Source organism: Calidris pugnax, unplaced genomic scaffold (assembly GCF_001431845.1).
Source record: "Calidris pugnax isolate Ruff unplaced genomic scaffold, ASM143184v1 scaffold32, whole genome shotgun sequence".
Classification (NCBI taxonomy): Eukaryota; Metazoa; Chordata; class Aves; order Charadriiformes; family Scolopacidae; genus Calidris; species Calidris pugnax.
The window spans coordinates 1,690,319-1,702,688 of record NW_015090783.1 but is presented as its reverse complement, the minus strand read 5'-3'; the positions used below and the strand labels follow the sequence as shown (position 1 = coordinate 1,702,688).

The 12,370-nt window shown below is 44.1% G+C and overlaps 1 protein-coding gene across 2 annotated transcripts; it reads left to right on the top strand.

Annotated features, from left to right (window-relative positions):
* The first annotated feature begins 2,875 nt into the window (after positions 1-2,875).
* Positions 2,876-12,345, top strand: RNF34 (ring finger protein 34, E3 ubiquitin protein ligase). 2 transcript variants are annotated; one of them, XM_014965276.1, is made up of 6 exons: positions 2,876-2,967; positions 6,347-6,565; positions 7,901-8,290; positions 8,615-8,671; positions 8,919-9,120; positions 10,556-12,345. In XM_014965276.1, exons 2-6 carry the CDS (start codon positions 6,362-6,364, stop codon positions 10,741-10,743), a joined length of 1,041 nt encoding a protein of 346 aa, XP_014820762.1. In that variant the 5' UTR covers positions 2,876-2,967; positions 6,347-6,361; the 3' UTR covers positions 10,744-12,345. The 2 variants fall into 2 exon arrangements, with proteins under 2 accessions (XP_014820762.1, XP_014820768.1); XM_014965282.1 differs by lacking the exon at positions 2,876-2,967 and adding an exon at positions 3,356-3,374.
* Positions 12,346-12,370: the final 25 nt, after the last annotated feature.

Sequence of the window (12,370 nt, the reverse complement as noted above, 5' to 3'; positions counted from 1 at the left end):
ATAATTAATGATCACTTCCCAGCCCTCAATGAACTAAACACTCATTGAACTATCCCCGATTATAAACCCTGGGGAATAACTGCAGCTGTTGTGTTATAAAGGTCGATTTGCTGACATTTCCTGAAAGTAAAGTACGAAGCTTTGGACGGAAATGTGGAAAGGGTGGCGTGGCTGGGCGGGGGTGGGAGATGGAATCAAGGCCGGGCTGCAGCCAGCGGGTGCAGAACTTGGAGGAAAAAGGAAACGACAGACATCTGGTTGTGACATTTCTGTGCGAGGCTGCGGAGCCAACGTGCGAACGCTGCTGACAGCCCTGGGAGCAGAGAACATTCAGAACACGCTTTTTAAGCGTATTTAAAATAAACTCGCCCGCCTGAAAACCAGCCCTCCCAATAAGCGGCAAGAGGTGGTTTTGGTCTCGTTAATTTCAAGATTAGGTAATGCGACTGAAAAAGTCATCTTTTATCTTCCCCAAAATAGGCTGACGCCCCCGAGTAACGTGCCTGAGCTCATGGAGCGTGGAATGTGCCACCGGCTGGGGCTGGGGATCCGTGCCTTTCTGTGCAGCGCTGGATCTGTTGAACCAAGTCCCTGTGATCTGAAAAACTTCTCAAAGGTAATTCCAAAGTACGGCGCATTTCTGGGATGAAATGTGAATAGTATAATGATTCTCCCCATAGGTATTAGTATCCAGCCTGAAATTCCCAAATAAAGCCCAGACATTAACTTCTTTTTTTTTTAACTTTACTGTAAAATTCTGCAAATTGTTACATTTAAAACAAATTACTATTCTTGGTAAGAATCACTTCTCTACCTCACTCTGCCGTGACGTGTAAGACCTCGGGGGATTACCGAGCCGCAGCGAGTCATCACCCCTTGTTATTTCACGGCAGAAGTAAATGTGACATCCAGCATTAACAGATCTAAATCTTTTAATGCTTCTTTGGCTCAATCCTGAAGGCTGGGCGAGGGCAAGGCTTTTATTAATAGAACCCCTGCAAATGCTACTTTTCAGCCACAGAGTAGCTGGTGGAGTTAAAGTTCCTTGTTTAAGAACTACTTGGTTTCAATTTAGATAGGTTAATGCACTAAAAGTGATCTCAAATCACATGTTACGAAAATGATTCATCGAGTTCCGTCCAAATGAAGGTGGGAGAGGCAACTGCAGCTGCCAGCACAGTCACCAGATCTCAGCTCTGTCAGGCCCACGTTACTCCCTAAAACATCTGTGTTTGGGAGGATTTCTTGTTGGCAAGTCCTTCGCAGAGCTAGAGGGAAAAAAAAATCAGGTTTTGCTCAGTTTGGCTCGTCTGTGGGACAGAGCTTTTACCCTGCTCACAGCGACTGCACGAGGAGCTCTCCTGTTCTAGTGTGAGATTAATAACAAAAATATGTGTATCATTTGGTTCTTCAAGGGGGACTCTCCAAACCAACAGAGTTCAGGTGGCACAGAAGTTTTTAAAAATCAAATCTACCTTTATTTCTTAAGGTGTATTAAGGCAATCTCTTGCATGAGAAATAGGGGAAATGTGCCACTGCTTGTTCCAACATTGTATTCACAAGGCTTTTCCACTGTCTTTTCAGTTGCTATGACTAAAATCGCAAGCTATTATTGGGGGAAAAAAAAAAAGACATTTTTTATTAAATCAAAAGTTTATAGCACATCAAAAGCTTGTCAAGGAGCGTAAGCATTTCCAAAAGGAGATGGCCTGATTTTGAATGAAGATATTGTGTCAGTGCAAATCCAGAAGTTAGGCTGCACAAAGTGTCTGCTCTTGATGCTGAAGCTGCCAAGACTGTGCCCTTCTCGTGGCAATTACATACTGATTTTTTTATTTTTTTTTTAGACTTGGTTCTTGTATCTTGACTTGCTCCAAAAATAGGTCCTTCCTGCAGAAATTAGTGAAGATTGCATGCAACCTTTTGTACGGGCAAATCTGATTTGTGGTCAAAATTTATTTTCAGCCTCTTGTGTCTGTTCCTCTTTTTGGCAAAGGCCTTCTTTGCTCCTGGCCCTGTGTGCTCTTATGCGGAGCTTTCATAAAGATTTGCTTGGAGTTGTACCGTTGAGGCTTCTTTAATGTAATTTTCTTTAATGTAAATAATGAAAGCTTTCAGTTCTTACAACCTGTGATTATTATTTTTTATAGATATCCCCCTCACAGCAGCGAGAAAATAATAAATCTAGAAGCTGGCTGGAACTGGATTTTTAAATATTAAACCTTATTTTCCACTGTTCAAAAATTACCTCCTTGGGGGAATAATCGTCACGTTGGGCTGTTGCATACAGCACCGAGGCTTTTAATTCTCTTTGTGACAGACCCCGCCGTGTTCGCGGAGCTGCCACAACAACCCGGCCCCTGGTGAGCGCCAGAGTCACCCCCAGCCCTGGGGCGGCGGCGGCCACCTTGGCGCGGCTGTACACGGGGGGAAAACCCCAAACCACCCAAAAACATGAGGTAAAAGTTCTCTCTTGTTTCAGTGACATCACTATTTACGCGCTTAGAGCTGCCAGGGGCCTCTTCTTTCCCTGTTTGAGGGGTATTTTCACTCCCCCCCCGGCTCCGCTCCGCGCCCGTCGAACCTTCGCCCCCGCCAACACACCGCCGCTTCCTCTCCTCCCATTGGCTCCGCTCGCTCGCTGTGGCGGCGGGACAGCCAATGGCGTTGGGCGGGGCGGGAAGGCCCGCCCTCCGTGAGGCGGCCCGTGGCGGGGCGGGGGGGGGCCGGTCGGCGCCGGGGGTCGCCGCGGCCGGACGGCGCCCGGGTGAGGCGACGGCGGACGGCGCTGGAGCGCGAGTGGCGGGGGGGGAGCGGCCGTGGAGGGGGAGGGGTCAGCAGCCGGCCAGGGCCTGGTGCCGCCGCCTGAGGTGGACGCCCGCCCCCGTCTCCGCACACCGGCGGCTGTCGATCCCCGCCGGCGGCGGCTGGCAGGGCTCCGAAGCGGCCGGAGCCGGGCTTGGGGCGGTGCGTGGAGGTTGGGCCTGGCGGGGGGGGGCGGGGGTTGGGAGCCAACCCCCGCCGGGCCGGTGTGCGGGGGGCACGGCAGGGGCTGGCGGGGAGGGCCGGCTCCGGGCGGCGGCGGGATTCGCTCCCCGAAGGCGGTTCTTCGCGTCCGAGGTTGCCGTGGTGCCCCTGGGCCGGAGCTGAGCCTTGTGGTGACAGGGGATCTCTGAGTTCGGCGGGTTCTGGGGAGTGCTTGATCTCTGAGAAAGCTTTGCTTGGTCTCAGGGTGGGTGTGAAGATGGAATTTCAGCTAAAAAAAGAAAAATACAGTTCCTTCTGCTGCTTTCCTCTTCGTCTGCCGGCTTTGATAGCACACCCTGCCTGCACAGGTGTACAAGGAGTGGCATAGAGCCTCCCAGCTGCTTGGGGTGGGTGTCTTTATGAGGTGAAATTCTCATCACTTTACTAAACACCCTTAAAGCCAAAAAAAAGCAGAGACGTTCAAACGCCCCCATTTTGCCCCTATAGTGTGCAAGTAAGGTACGGAGAGGGAAGATAGCTGATGGCAGCGCGTGAGAAGAGAACATGGAAGTGCTGACTGGTGTAGTTGGAAAGGCTTTTGGTGCAGAGATTGGCAAAATTTTAACTAATTCTTAAAGAGGTGACGTTTTGTTTTAGTGGATCTCATTTGTGTCTTGTGTTGGTGCTTTTCAGCAGGGTCTAATTTCTTTTAGAAAGTAGTATGAAGAGTCTAGACACTGTAATTCAATTATGGGTTAATGACACTAGTGCATAGAAAGAATCCGCCGCTGACCCAGGTTAAGGAGAAAATTAATGATGCCCACGTTGCCTTACCTTTCAACTTAAAGTGACCAAATGCTTGGCAGTAAGTGTAAAGAGATTTTCTGTTTGATACTAAAGTTCATATATCCAAAAGGGGTAACAAAAAATTCCTAAGTATGCATTTATTTAGTGTTGACAGTGATGTCTGAGGAGTTGTTACTGGCTCTTGAATAAAAGAAATCTAAGAAGCAGGTGTTAAACTATCAGGCAAGGATTGAGGTAGCAACTATGTTATGTCTTTTGAGTTGTGGGTATTGTAAAGTCTTTTAAGTATAAAGCTAGCTCATAAGATTTTACAAATACGTGAAGAATTAATGTTTCTACAACTGACAAATATCCCTTAAGACAAGAAAAACATTTTTTCAAAAGTCCAAAGTTTTAAAACTTGGAACTCTTACATTCTGAAAACCAATGACTTAATCTATTTCTGAAAAGTTAATTAATCTTGCCTAATAAACTAGGATAATTGTGCGTAACTTGTTTTGTATAGGAAAAATTAATATTGATCTCTTTCCACTCTTTATTATTGAAAAGCAGAAAACAAGTCCTAGTTTGATGAGAGTTTAAGGATTGTCAGGACAGCCTGATCAGGGATCAGACAGGCTCCAGGTGTGGGGTGTATCCGTGAGTGCTGGGGCTGGCAGGCTCTGGGCTGGAGGTCAGGGAAGGGCCACTGGAGTTCGTTCCTCCCTGTGTCCCTTCGCAGGAAGCTTAGGAAGATTCTTCCCTATGTGTGGGGTGCCCACAGCATGGAGGCTTCTTGTTATGCCTGAGATGAATTTTGCTCTTGAAATACCTGTAGAATTAGACTAGTGAATGTTACATGTACATTTGATGTTGTAACTGCACACCGTGTTACATCTTGTACAGCTTAAAAACAAAGTGACCGTGTTCAATATTTTGCTTTATTGCAACACTTTTAATGTCAGCTTACAACAGTAAAAGTGAAGTACCAGGTTTGTGTGGGTTGGAGAGGAGCTTTTGATGTTCCATACTTATGGCACTTACATGACGATGGTGGCGTTGAACATGTTTAGCCCGATGGCATTGTTTCTCCCAGCTTCTCTCTAAGCTCTTTTCTTACTTTTAGTGCTCCGTGGTTTGAAAGGAGATGTTCTGACGTATCCCCAATTATTGTGTTAAGCTCCCACACACGTAACAGGACTGTGTTTGGTTCAGGGGAAATGTGCAATTTAACACAGAAATTAGTCTAGTTACTACAGGAATGAAAGCACCATCATTAGTGAGCTGAAGTGCATGTTCTGGTTGGTTTAGGTTTTACAGCATAAACTGCAAGTCTCAAAAGCAATTATTTTATGTCTTTGTGCTTTGGAAAAAAAACCCAACATGCTGCCCTGGAATGAAAAGCAGAACAGCTTTAACCAGCGTAGTTAAGGAAAAAAAAAAGTATGAAACTTATGTTTAAAGGAAGTTGTTATCACTAGCTTCCTTTTAGAAAGAATGTGATGTGATTCTGTTTCCTTTTTTTTTAGTAGGTTCAATGTTTAAAGGAAGTTGTTATCACTAGCTTCCTTTTAGAAAGAATGTGATGTGATTCTGTTTCCTTTATTTTTTTTTTTAGTAGATTCGAGTGAGCCACATGACAGTGATTAAACATGTGACCTGAACAACTTGGAGTCCAAATTCCAACTTTAAGTAGAATATGAATTTTTTGATAGAGAATCTTGTGCTAAAGGCTTTCAAGGATAAAAAGTAGCAATTTATTTATGTATTTAGAATGTCTGTAGTGTTTTAAGATTAAATTGTATGCCTCATAACTGAAATCCAGTCAGTATAGAGTAAGTTCATGTAGAGGTTTTTTTAAAAATTTTGTTTTTAAGACATTTTGTAAGACAACAAAACACCAGGTTCAGGGCAGTCTTGAAAAACATTTCTCTTTCAGAGACACTAGACCATAACTAGTTTCTAATAAAGATTGGTTTGTTACTTTCAAGTTTGAAAACCTGGATGTGGTTTCAGAGACACTAGACCATAACTAGTTTCTAAGGAAGATTGGTTTGTTACTTTCGAGTTTGAAAACCTGGATGTGGTTGGTTTTTTTTTTTAGAGGGAGTTTTATTGTGAGTCATATAAGAGCTGGGTTAGTTCTGGAGAAGATCCTGCTGGGGACAGCTCTGCACTAATTATGATGAATTGTTTTATTGCTGCCTGTCATCATTTCAGGCTTTGCCCCTCACCTACGACTGGCTGTTAGTCTCTTCCTTCTTTGCTCTGTTCTTCCGTTACCTCCTCAGATTCCTTACCCTTTTTGTGCGGAACTCTGCTAGAAAAGGAGTTATGAAAGTGAGCTCCTTGTGCCTGCACGAGCCCCTCAGAAGCAAATCTTACCTACTTTGGTTTGCAGCTGGGGAGCAGGGATTATTGGGCTGTTACAGATGTTTGTGTACAGAATTCCTGGTGCTCTGGGAATTCATACCACATGCTTTGGGGATGATGACAGATGGGGTAAAGTAGCTTTTCAGTAGCAAGTCACATCCCATGTAGACTTTCAGATACTAATTTTTTTTTTTTTTTTTGGCTTTTTGAATGTTTTCAGGCGGGAGCTACTTCCATGTGGGCTTCCTGCTGTGGATTGCTGAATGAAGTCATGGGTACTGGGGCTGTCCGTGGCCAGCAGGCTGGCTTTGGGGGAGGTGCTGGCCCCTTCAGATTCGCGCCAAATACAGACTTCTCAGCGTATCAGTCTCCAGCTGCGACGGGCGCTAACATTGTCTGCAAGGCCTGTGGACTTTCCTTTTCAGTTTTTAGGAAAAAGGTGAGTATGTTTCCTACCACATAATATTTTTACTCATATGAACTAATCCATAGGCATACTGGGAGATGGATGTGTATTTTCTCTTAGATAAGGAAACCCGAGGCAGATAGCCAGGGAGGGAGTAAGTGTCTTACTCTGAGGTCACAGGAAATTAATGTCAGACAGGATTAGAAGTTAAGAGGTCTGATGTTCATTAATCAGTGACACGTTGGATCTGGTCTGACCTAAAAATTAGTGGATTGTAATTTGTAGGATATGCGTTTTAGCTCCAGAATCTTGAACATTAAAACAAATCTGGTTTTGAAGATGATACCAAAGAAAGTGGTTGGGTATGGAATGAACAAGCTGGATGATGGAACAGCTGAAAACTCACAGTATCTTAGCTTCTTCCTGTTAAACACTTGGGCAATTCTGTTCCTGACCAGGGTTAGTTCTGTTACATGCTATTGCACTCCAGCAGCCTCTTGCTCCATGTGGAGGCAGGTTAATGGTGGGTTAATGCAGATAAATAACACTGAGATTGTTAATATTATTTCTGTCCAGCATCATTATTTTGTCCAGTCAGTGACCTAATTCTCTGCAGCTCATTTGGATAAACATGAAGCCTCTTTCTTCAGTTTGTGTGTTCAGTTTCCCCCTTCCTGTGTGTCTTGTTGTTCTCATGGCAAAGACTTGGTTGAATTAAGTGTTGTGTAGAGATGCTTTCTGAACCTAGTATTAATTTACTAAAATCCTGAAAAACTTGAAGAGTTTGGATTTGTGGATGAGGTGACCATTTAAAATTGCTGCTGAAAGTCTTGCCTGTTCCAGCTTCTGTAAATTGTAGTGAGTCTTTTGAACAAAGAAATGACATCTGGGTGTTTGGGAGAATTTACCTACCATGTGATTCCTCACGTTTAAGGCCTACTTTGAATCAATAGAGGAAGAAGTATATTCTTTAAAGTTTGGTAATTATACTGGTTTTTACACACGTGAAAAGAGCAGTGACGCTTAGTGTATTCAAAAGTCTTTTAACATTCCATAAAATTGTCTGGCTTTCAGTTTCGTTTATTGGCTGAACTACAACTTAAGTACTATATTCATTTTTTTAATTCATAATGTTTTTTCACTGAAACCTCAAATCAGCTGACAGTAGTGCTACAAAAGCCTTGGAACATCTGCAAAACTATTTGACAGGACAGTTTTCTAGACTTAAATCCTAAAAATGACATATGTCAAAATTGATGATAGAAAAACTTGAGTTAAATTATGTAGCCTGGAGAAGGAAAGAGCGGGGAATAACCTGTTTTGTGTGACACACAGCTGAATGATTACTGATTTTCTCTTTCTCCTCAGCACGTGTGCTGTGACTGCAAGAAGGATTTTTGCTCGGTTTGTTCGGTCTTACAAGAGAATCTCAGAAGATGCTCCACTTGTCACTTGCTGCAAGAAACAGCCTTTCAGCGCCCTCAGTTAATGAGATTGAAAGTGAAGGATCTGCGTCAGTACCTGATTCTCAGAAACATACCCACAGATACTTGCAGAGAGAAGGAAGACTTGGTGGATCTGGTGCTGTGCCATCACGGGTTAGGGCCGGAGGAGGACATGGACGCTGGCAGCTTGCATTCATCGCGCTCACAGACTTCGGGGTTTTTTACTCATCCATTTTCTATGTCTGTATCGGTGTCGTCTCAAGGAGATCTTGCAAACAGAAGGGGAAGCACAGGAAACGGAACACCTTTACGGGTAAAATAATTAACATGTATATTATGGTATAGCATAGCTTTTTTTAAAAAAAAAAATTTATAGGTATGCATCGCTTTAAAATAAGATCCAATTGGTGCAGTTCAGGGTGGCACAAAAAATGCCTTTTGTATCTCTTGCCTGAAAAGAGAAGATTACCAGGTAAGATCACTAGTTTAGATGATAGAGGTGACTTAAATCAGTAATGAATAGTAGCAATTGAAACTTCAAAATGCCGTTGTCATCTGTGATTGCTTTGGTACAAAGGAAAATGTTTTAGAAGGGGTATTTTTTTTCCAGTCCTGATTAGTTTCATTTTGTACACAGGGACAAACGGAAACATCTTCTATAAATAATGAAGAAGAAGAAAGTGCAGAAGAGCAGGTGAGAGATGAACTATCCAAAGGATGAATTTTTGGCATGTGACACCTTAAAGTGTTCAGATGTCTGTCAACATTTACTCTCACACTATAGTTCTGTCAGAATTAGCTACGTCTAGCAAAGCATATCTGCAAGTACTTACTTTAGAAAGAATAAAACCTTAGCCAAGCTGCTGTAGCCTAATGTAGCACCAGATGTGGTGCTCTGAACTCACTGGGACAGTTAAAAACATGGAGTTGATGTGTTTCAGACCCCTGGATTGTCCAGAAAACGAGCGAGGGCGTCTTTGTCTGATATTTCAAGTCTGGAAGACATCGAAGGGTTGAGTGTTCGGCAGCTGAAGGAAATACTCGCCTGTAATTTTGTCAACTACTCAGGATGCTGTGAAAAATGGGAACTTGTGGAAAAAGTCAGCAGACTATACAGAGAGAGTGAAGAAAACCACAAGACACGTAGGTTTATATTTAATTCTGACTTTCTCTAAGAGAGTACTTATTTTCTGGTTTCCAGTAGCTTGTTCTGCTCAGAAGGACGTGGTATCTAACCTGCTCTGTTCAGCTGGAACAACTGGAAAGTGTGTTTTAACAATTCAAGCTGCATCTAGAGTAGTTGGACACGGTTCTAGTGAGTAAATGAAGCTTTCTAGGATTGCGCTGGTTTTTTGTGACTTTTTTCCAAAGCTCGGAGAGCTCAGCTTTCAGGGTGAAGGTAAAATTGCACAACTGAGAACCAGTTCCTCAGAGAACATGAAACTTGGCACCTCCACCTCCTTTCTTAGGTTTCACAAGGCATTAGTGAGGGAGCTTCTCAGGAGCTGTCAACAGACCAAAGCAATTCAGGTCTTTTACTGCGGTGCAGAATTAAAAGCTGCGGTGGCAGAAGTCCAAGTTCAAGTGGTTTGGTCTCAGTCCATGTTTTCATGATAAGGTGGTTCTGTGGCTGCAGCTCGGTGACAAGTGCTCTTCTACCCTGTCACACTCAACAACTGGAGCCTTTCACTTGTGTGACTGTACTACATTCATAGGCCTGTTCCTGTGTGTAACGTACAAGCTGAGGAGAAACTTTTTGATGTCACTGCCAGCTTGAAAAATGCCAGCCTGGCTCCTCATTCCTGTGTCCAGCAGCCAGGCTGTAAAGGACAGGGGACAGTGGTGACTGGAAAACTCAATAGCCCTGGGCCACGGCACAGCCAGATTGTGCCAGCACATACACTGCAGGGACTGTGATAATCGGGTGTGAAACCATCAGCTAATTAGGGTGGAGGATGGTGAAGGTGAGGGACTGTTAGTGAATGTCAGAACATGGCTTCAGTGAAACCTTCCGTTTGGTCAGAAACTAGAACTGAAAGCAAGCTTTAAACTTAGGATTGTGGCTTTTTTCTGACAGAACTTTTGCTTATTGATGGGGGATGTTGTCTATTTGCAGCAAAACTCAACAGGTTTCGTTCAGTTCTGCCACCTTTACAGCCTACTTAAGGCTTGTGCTTCTTAGTCTGCTTTATTATTATTGTGTTTAATCTTCTGAGGAAAGTGTTCTGCCGAATGAAGTAAGCTCAGCCATGGAAAACCAACACGCTCTGAATTTTAATCCAGTGCGTTATTTCACAGTCATTATGTTCTGAATTGAAAATGGTGGCTGAGTTTAAAGAATGAAGCCACATGTTGGATGTTCCCTTGGGGATTTTCTAGTTCTTGTTGTTGTTGTTTGGTTGGGGTTTTTTTTGAAGGAATATAGATTAATTCTTAGCTCTGGGTTAGAAAAACTATTGTGGACGTGGAGCAGAACTACTTCATGCTACATTAGCTGTGTATTTTAGTGTTTGCCTGGGCTAGAACTTCACAGGTTTCCCCGGCCCAGGGTGCCTGATGTCCCTTCCTGTTGTTTCAGAGGGTGAGAAGATGCAGCTGAACGACAACGACGACAACCTGTGTCGGATCTGCATGGACGCGGTGATCGACTGCGTCCTGCTGGAGTGCGGCCACATGGTCACCTGCACCAAGTGCGGCAAGAGGATGAGCGAGTGCCCCATCTGCCGACAGTACGTAGTGCGGGCCGTGCACGTCTTCAAATCCTAAACCCAGACCAAAAACGGATTTTTACAGTCACCTTTCCAGGATGGCTGTGGGCAGGAGTGCCCGACCTTGGGGCACGTGTCAGCTTTTTAGTTCCCAATCGACACAGCGTTTTGATCATCCGGATCTAGAAGTTTGTGGAAGGTTTTTCTTTGTGAAAGGTTTTTCTACAGCCTACCCAGTCCCAGGGTTGGGCGGCGCAAGGCGAGGCCTGTGTGTACAGTAACGGCGCTGCCTGACTTACCTTATAAACCTACAAACTGTTGGAGTCAAACTGTTTACAGCAGTTCTTGCTCTCTTCTGAAGAATATCGCCTCTCACTCATTAGCGCGGTCAGTACTGGGCGAGTGGTCAGAAAACACCTCTGCTTGACCATAATTAGTGTTACGTCTAGTGCATTAGAAGCAAGGAATATATCAGTTGAATATTCAGCTCTTATTGTAATTATAGAATGTAACTGTTCCGACACTGTCCCTGCAACAGTGTTAACAGTATAAAATATGACTGTAGAAAGCACTGCCATTAACTGTACCTGCACAGAAGCCCTTAAGCAATCTATTTTATGCCGGTTGCTTCCTTCAGCGTGTCTGTCATTACACGTGTACCCTCTTGGCCATTATTTGTCGTTGTACAAAAAGCGCTGTCACTTTGCAGGGCTCTGCCATGTGCTGTCCAGATACCGATTACTAAGTGTTTTTTAGTTTAGGGATAAAATATTTTTTTAAAAAGGGGTATAGGAAACCATATTCTCGTGGTCCTTAATCCACTCATGCCTGTTGTAACTATTAATCTTACGTGTGATGATTGTACGCCATGTGCCGACAACCTGATATTACTGTGAATACTAATCAGGGTCATCAACCTACTTGCTGCTAACGTGGAATGTAGGGTGTTACTAACCTTAACCGGGGAGGGGGGTTTGTTAAGGGAAAGGAAACATGGTATTTGTTTAAACCCTCGTGTTCACAGCTGTTTTAACCAAGGCTGAGCTGTTATTAGCCACACTTCCCATTGGCTGCTGCCAGCCCTTGGCCCAGTTTCCAGCCAGGCTCTGTGCCAGGAGCAGGGCCCCTCTTGGAGCAAGGATTCTAAGGGTCCTTGCAGGGAACCTGGGGGACACGGTGGGGAGGACAGCAGCAAGAACAGCACTTGTTCTGGGGCAGTGTCTGACTGATGAAGGTCGCTGTAGAATAAGAGAGGTGAGGAAGGTCGGGCTCTGTCCTTTCAGCAGGGGTCACCAATGGAGCTGCAGTTTCTTTCCCTTTTGATTTCCCACTTTGTCTCGGCTGTAACACCTGAGAACTTGTATCTCTGCAACACTGTCACACCTGCTCTTGGCTTTTTTTGTGAAAAATTAAGCTGGCTTGAAAAAGAGAAAGTAGCTGCTCCTCAAAAATAAAATACACAGCTTAGAGACATTGCTGGTTATTTTTCAGAAGGGAGCAAACCTCTCAATGGCTTTATTTTTTAGAAGTAACTTTTTAATGGTACTTAATTCCTGGAGTCTCTGTTCAGTGGGTAAGCTAATGAAGAAAAACATACCCTCTCTGTTATTTCCATGCTGATCATTAGCCACACAAGCTTAATAAAGATTTGTGATGGGCTCTCTCAGCCTCCGTCTCTTTTCTTA

What these genes read in the sequence shown, in the direction of transcription:
- RNF34 (XM_014965276.1), top strand. Translation starts at nt 6,362, where the DNA reads ATGTGGGCTTCCTGCTGTGGATTGCTGAATGAAGTCATGGGTACTGGG. An exon ending in GAAACGGAACACCTTTACGG is followed by an intron (nt 8,291 to 8,614) that starts GTAAAATAATTA and finishes TTTTGTACACAG; the next exon opens with GGACAAACGGAAACATCTTC. An exon ending in AAGAAAGTGCAGAAGAGCAG is followed by an intron (nt 8,672 to 8,918) that starts GTGAGAGATGAA and finishes GATGTGTTTCAG; the next exon opens with ACCCCTGGATTGTCCAGAAA.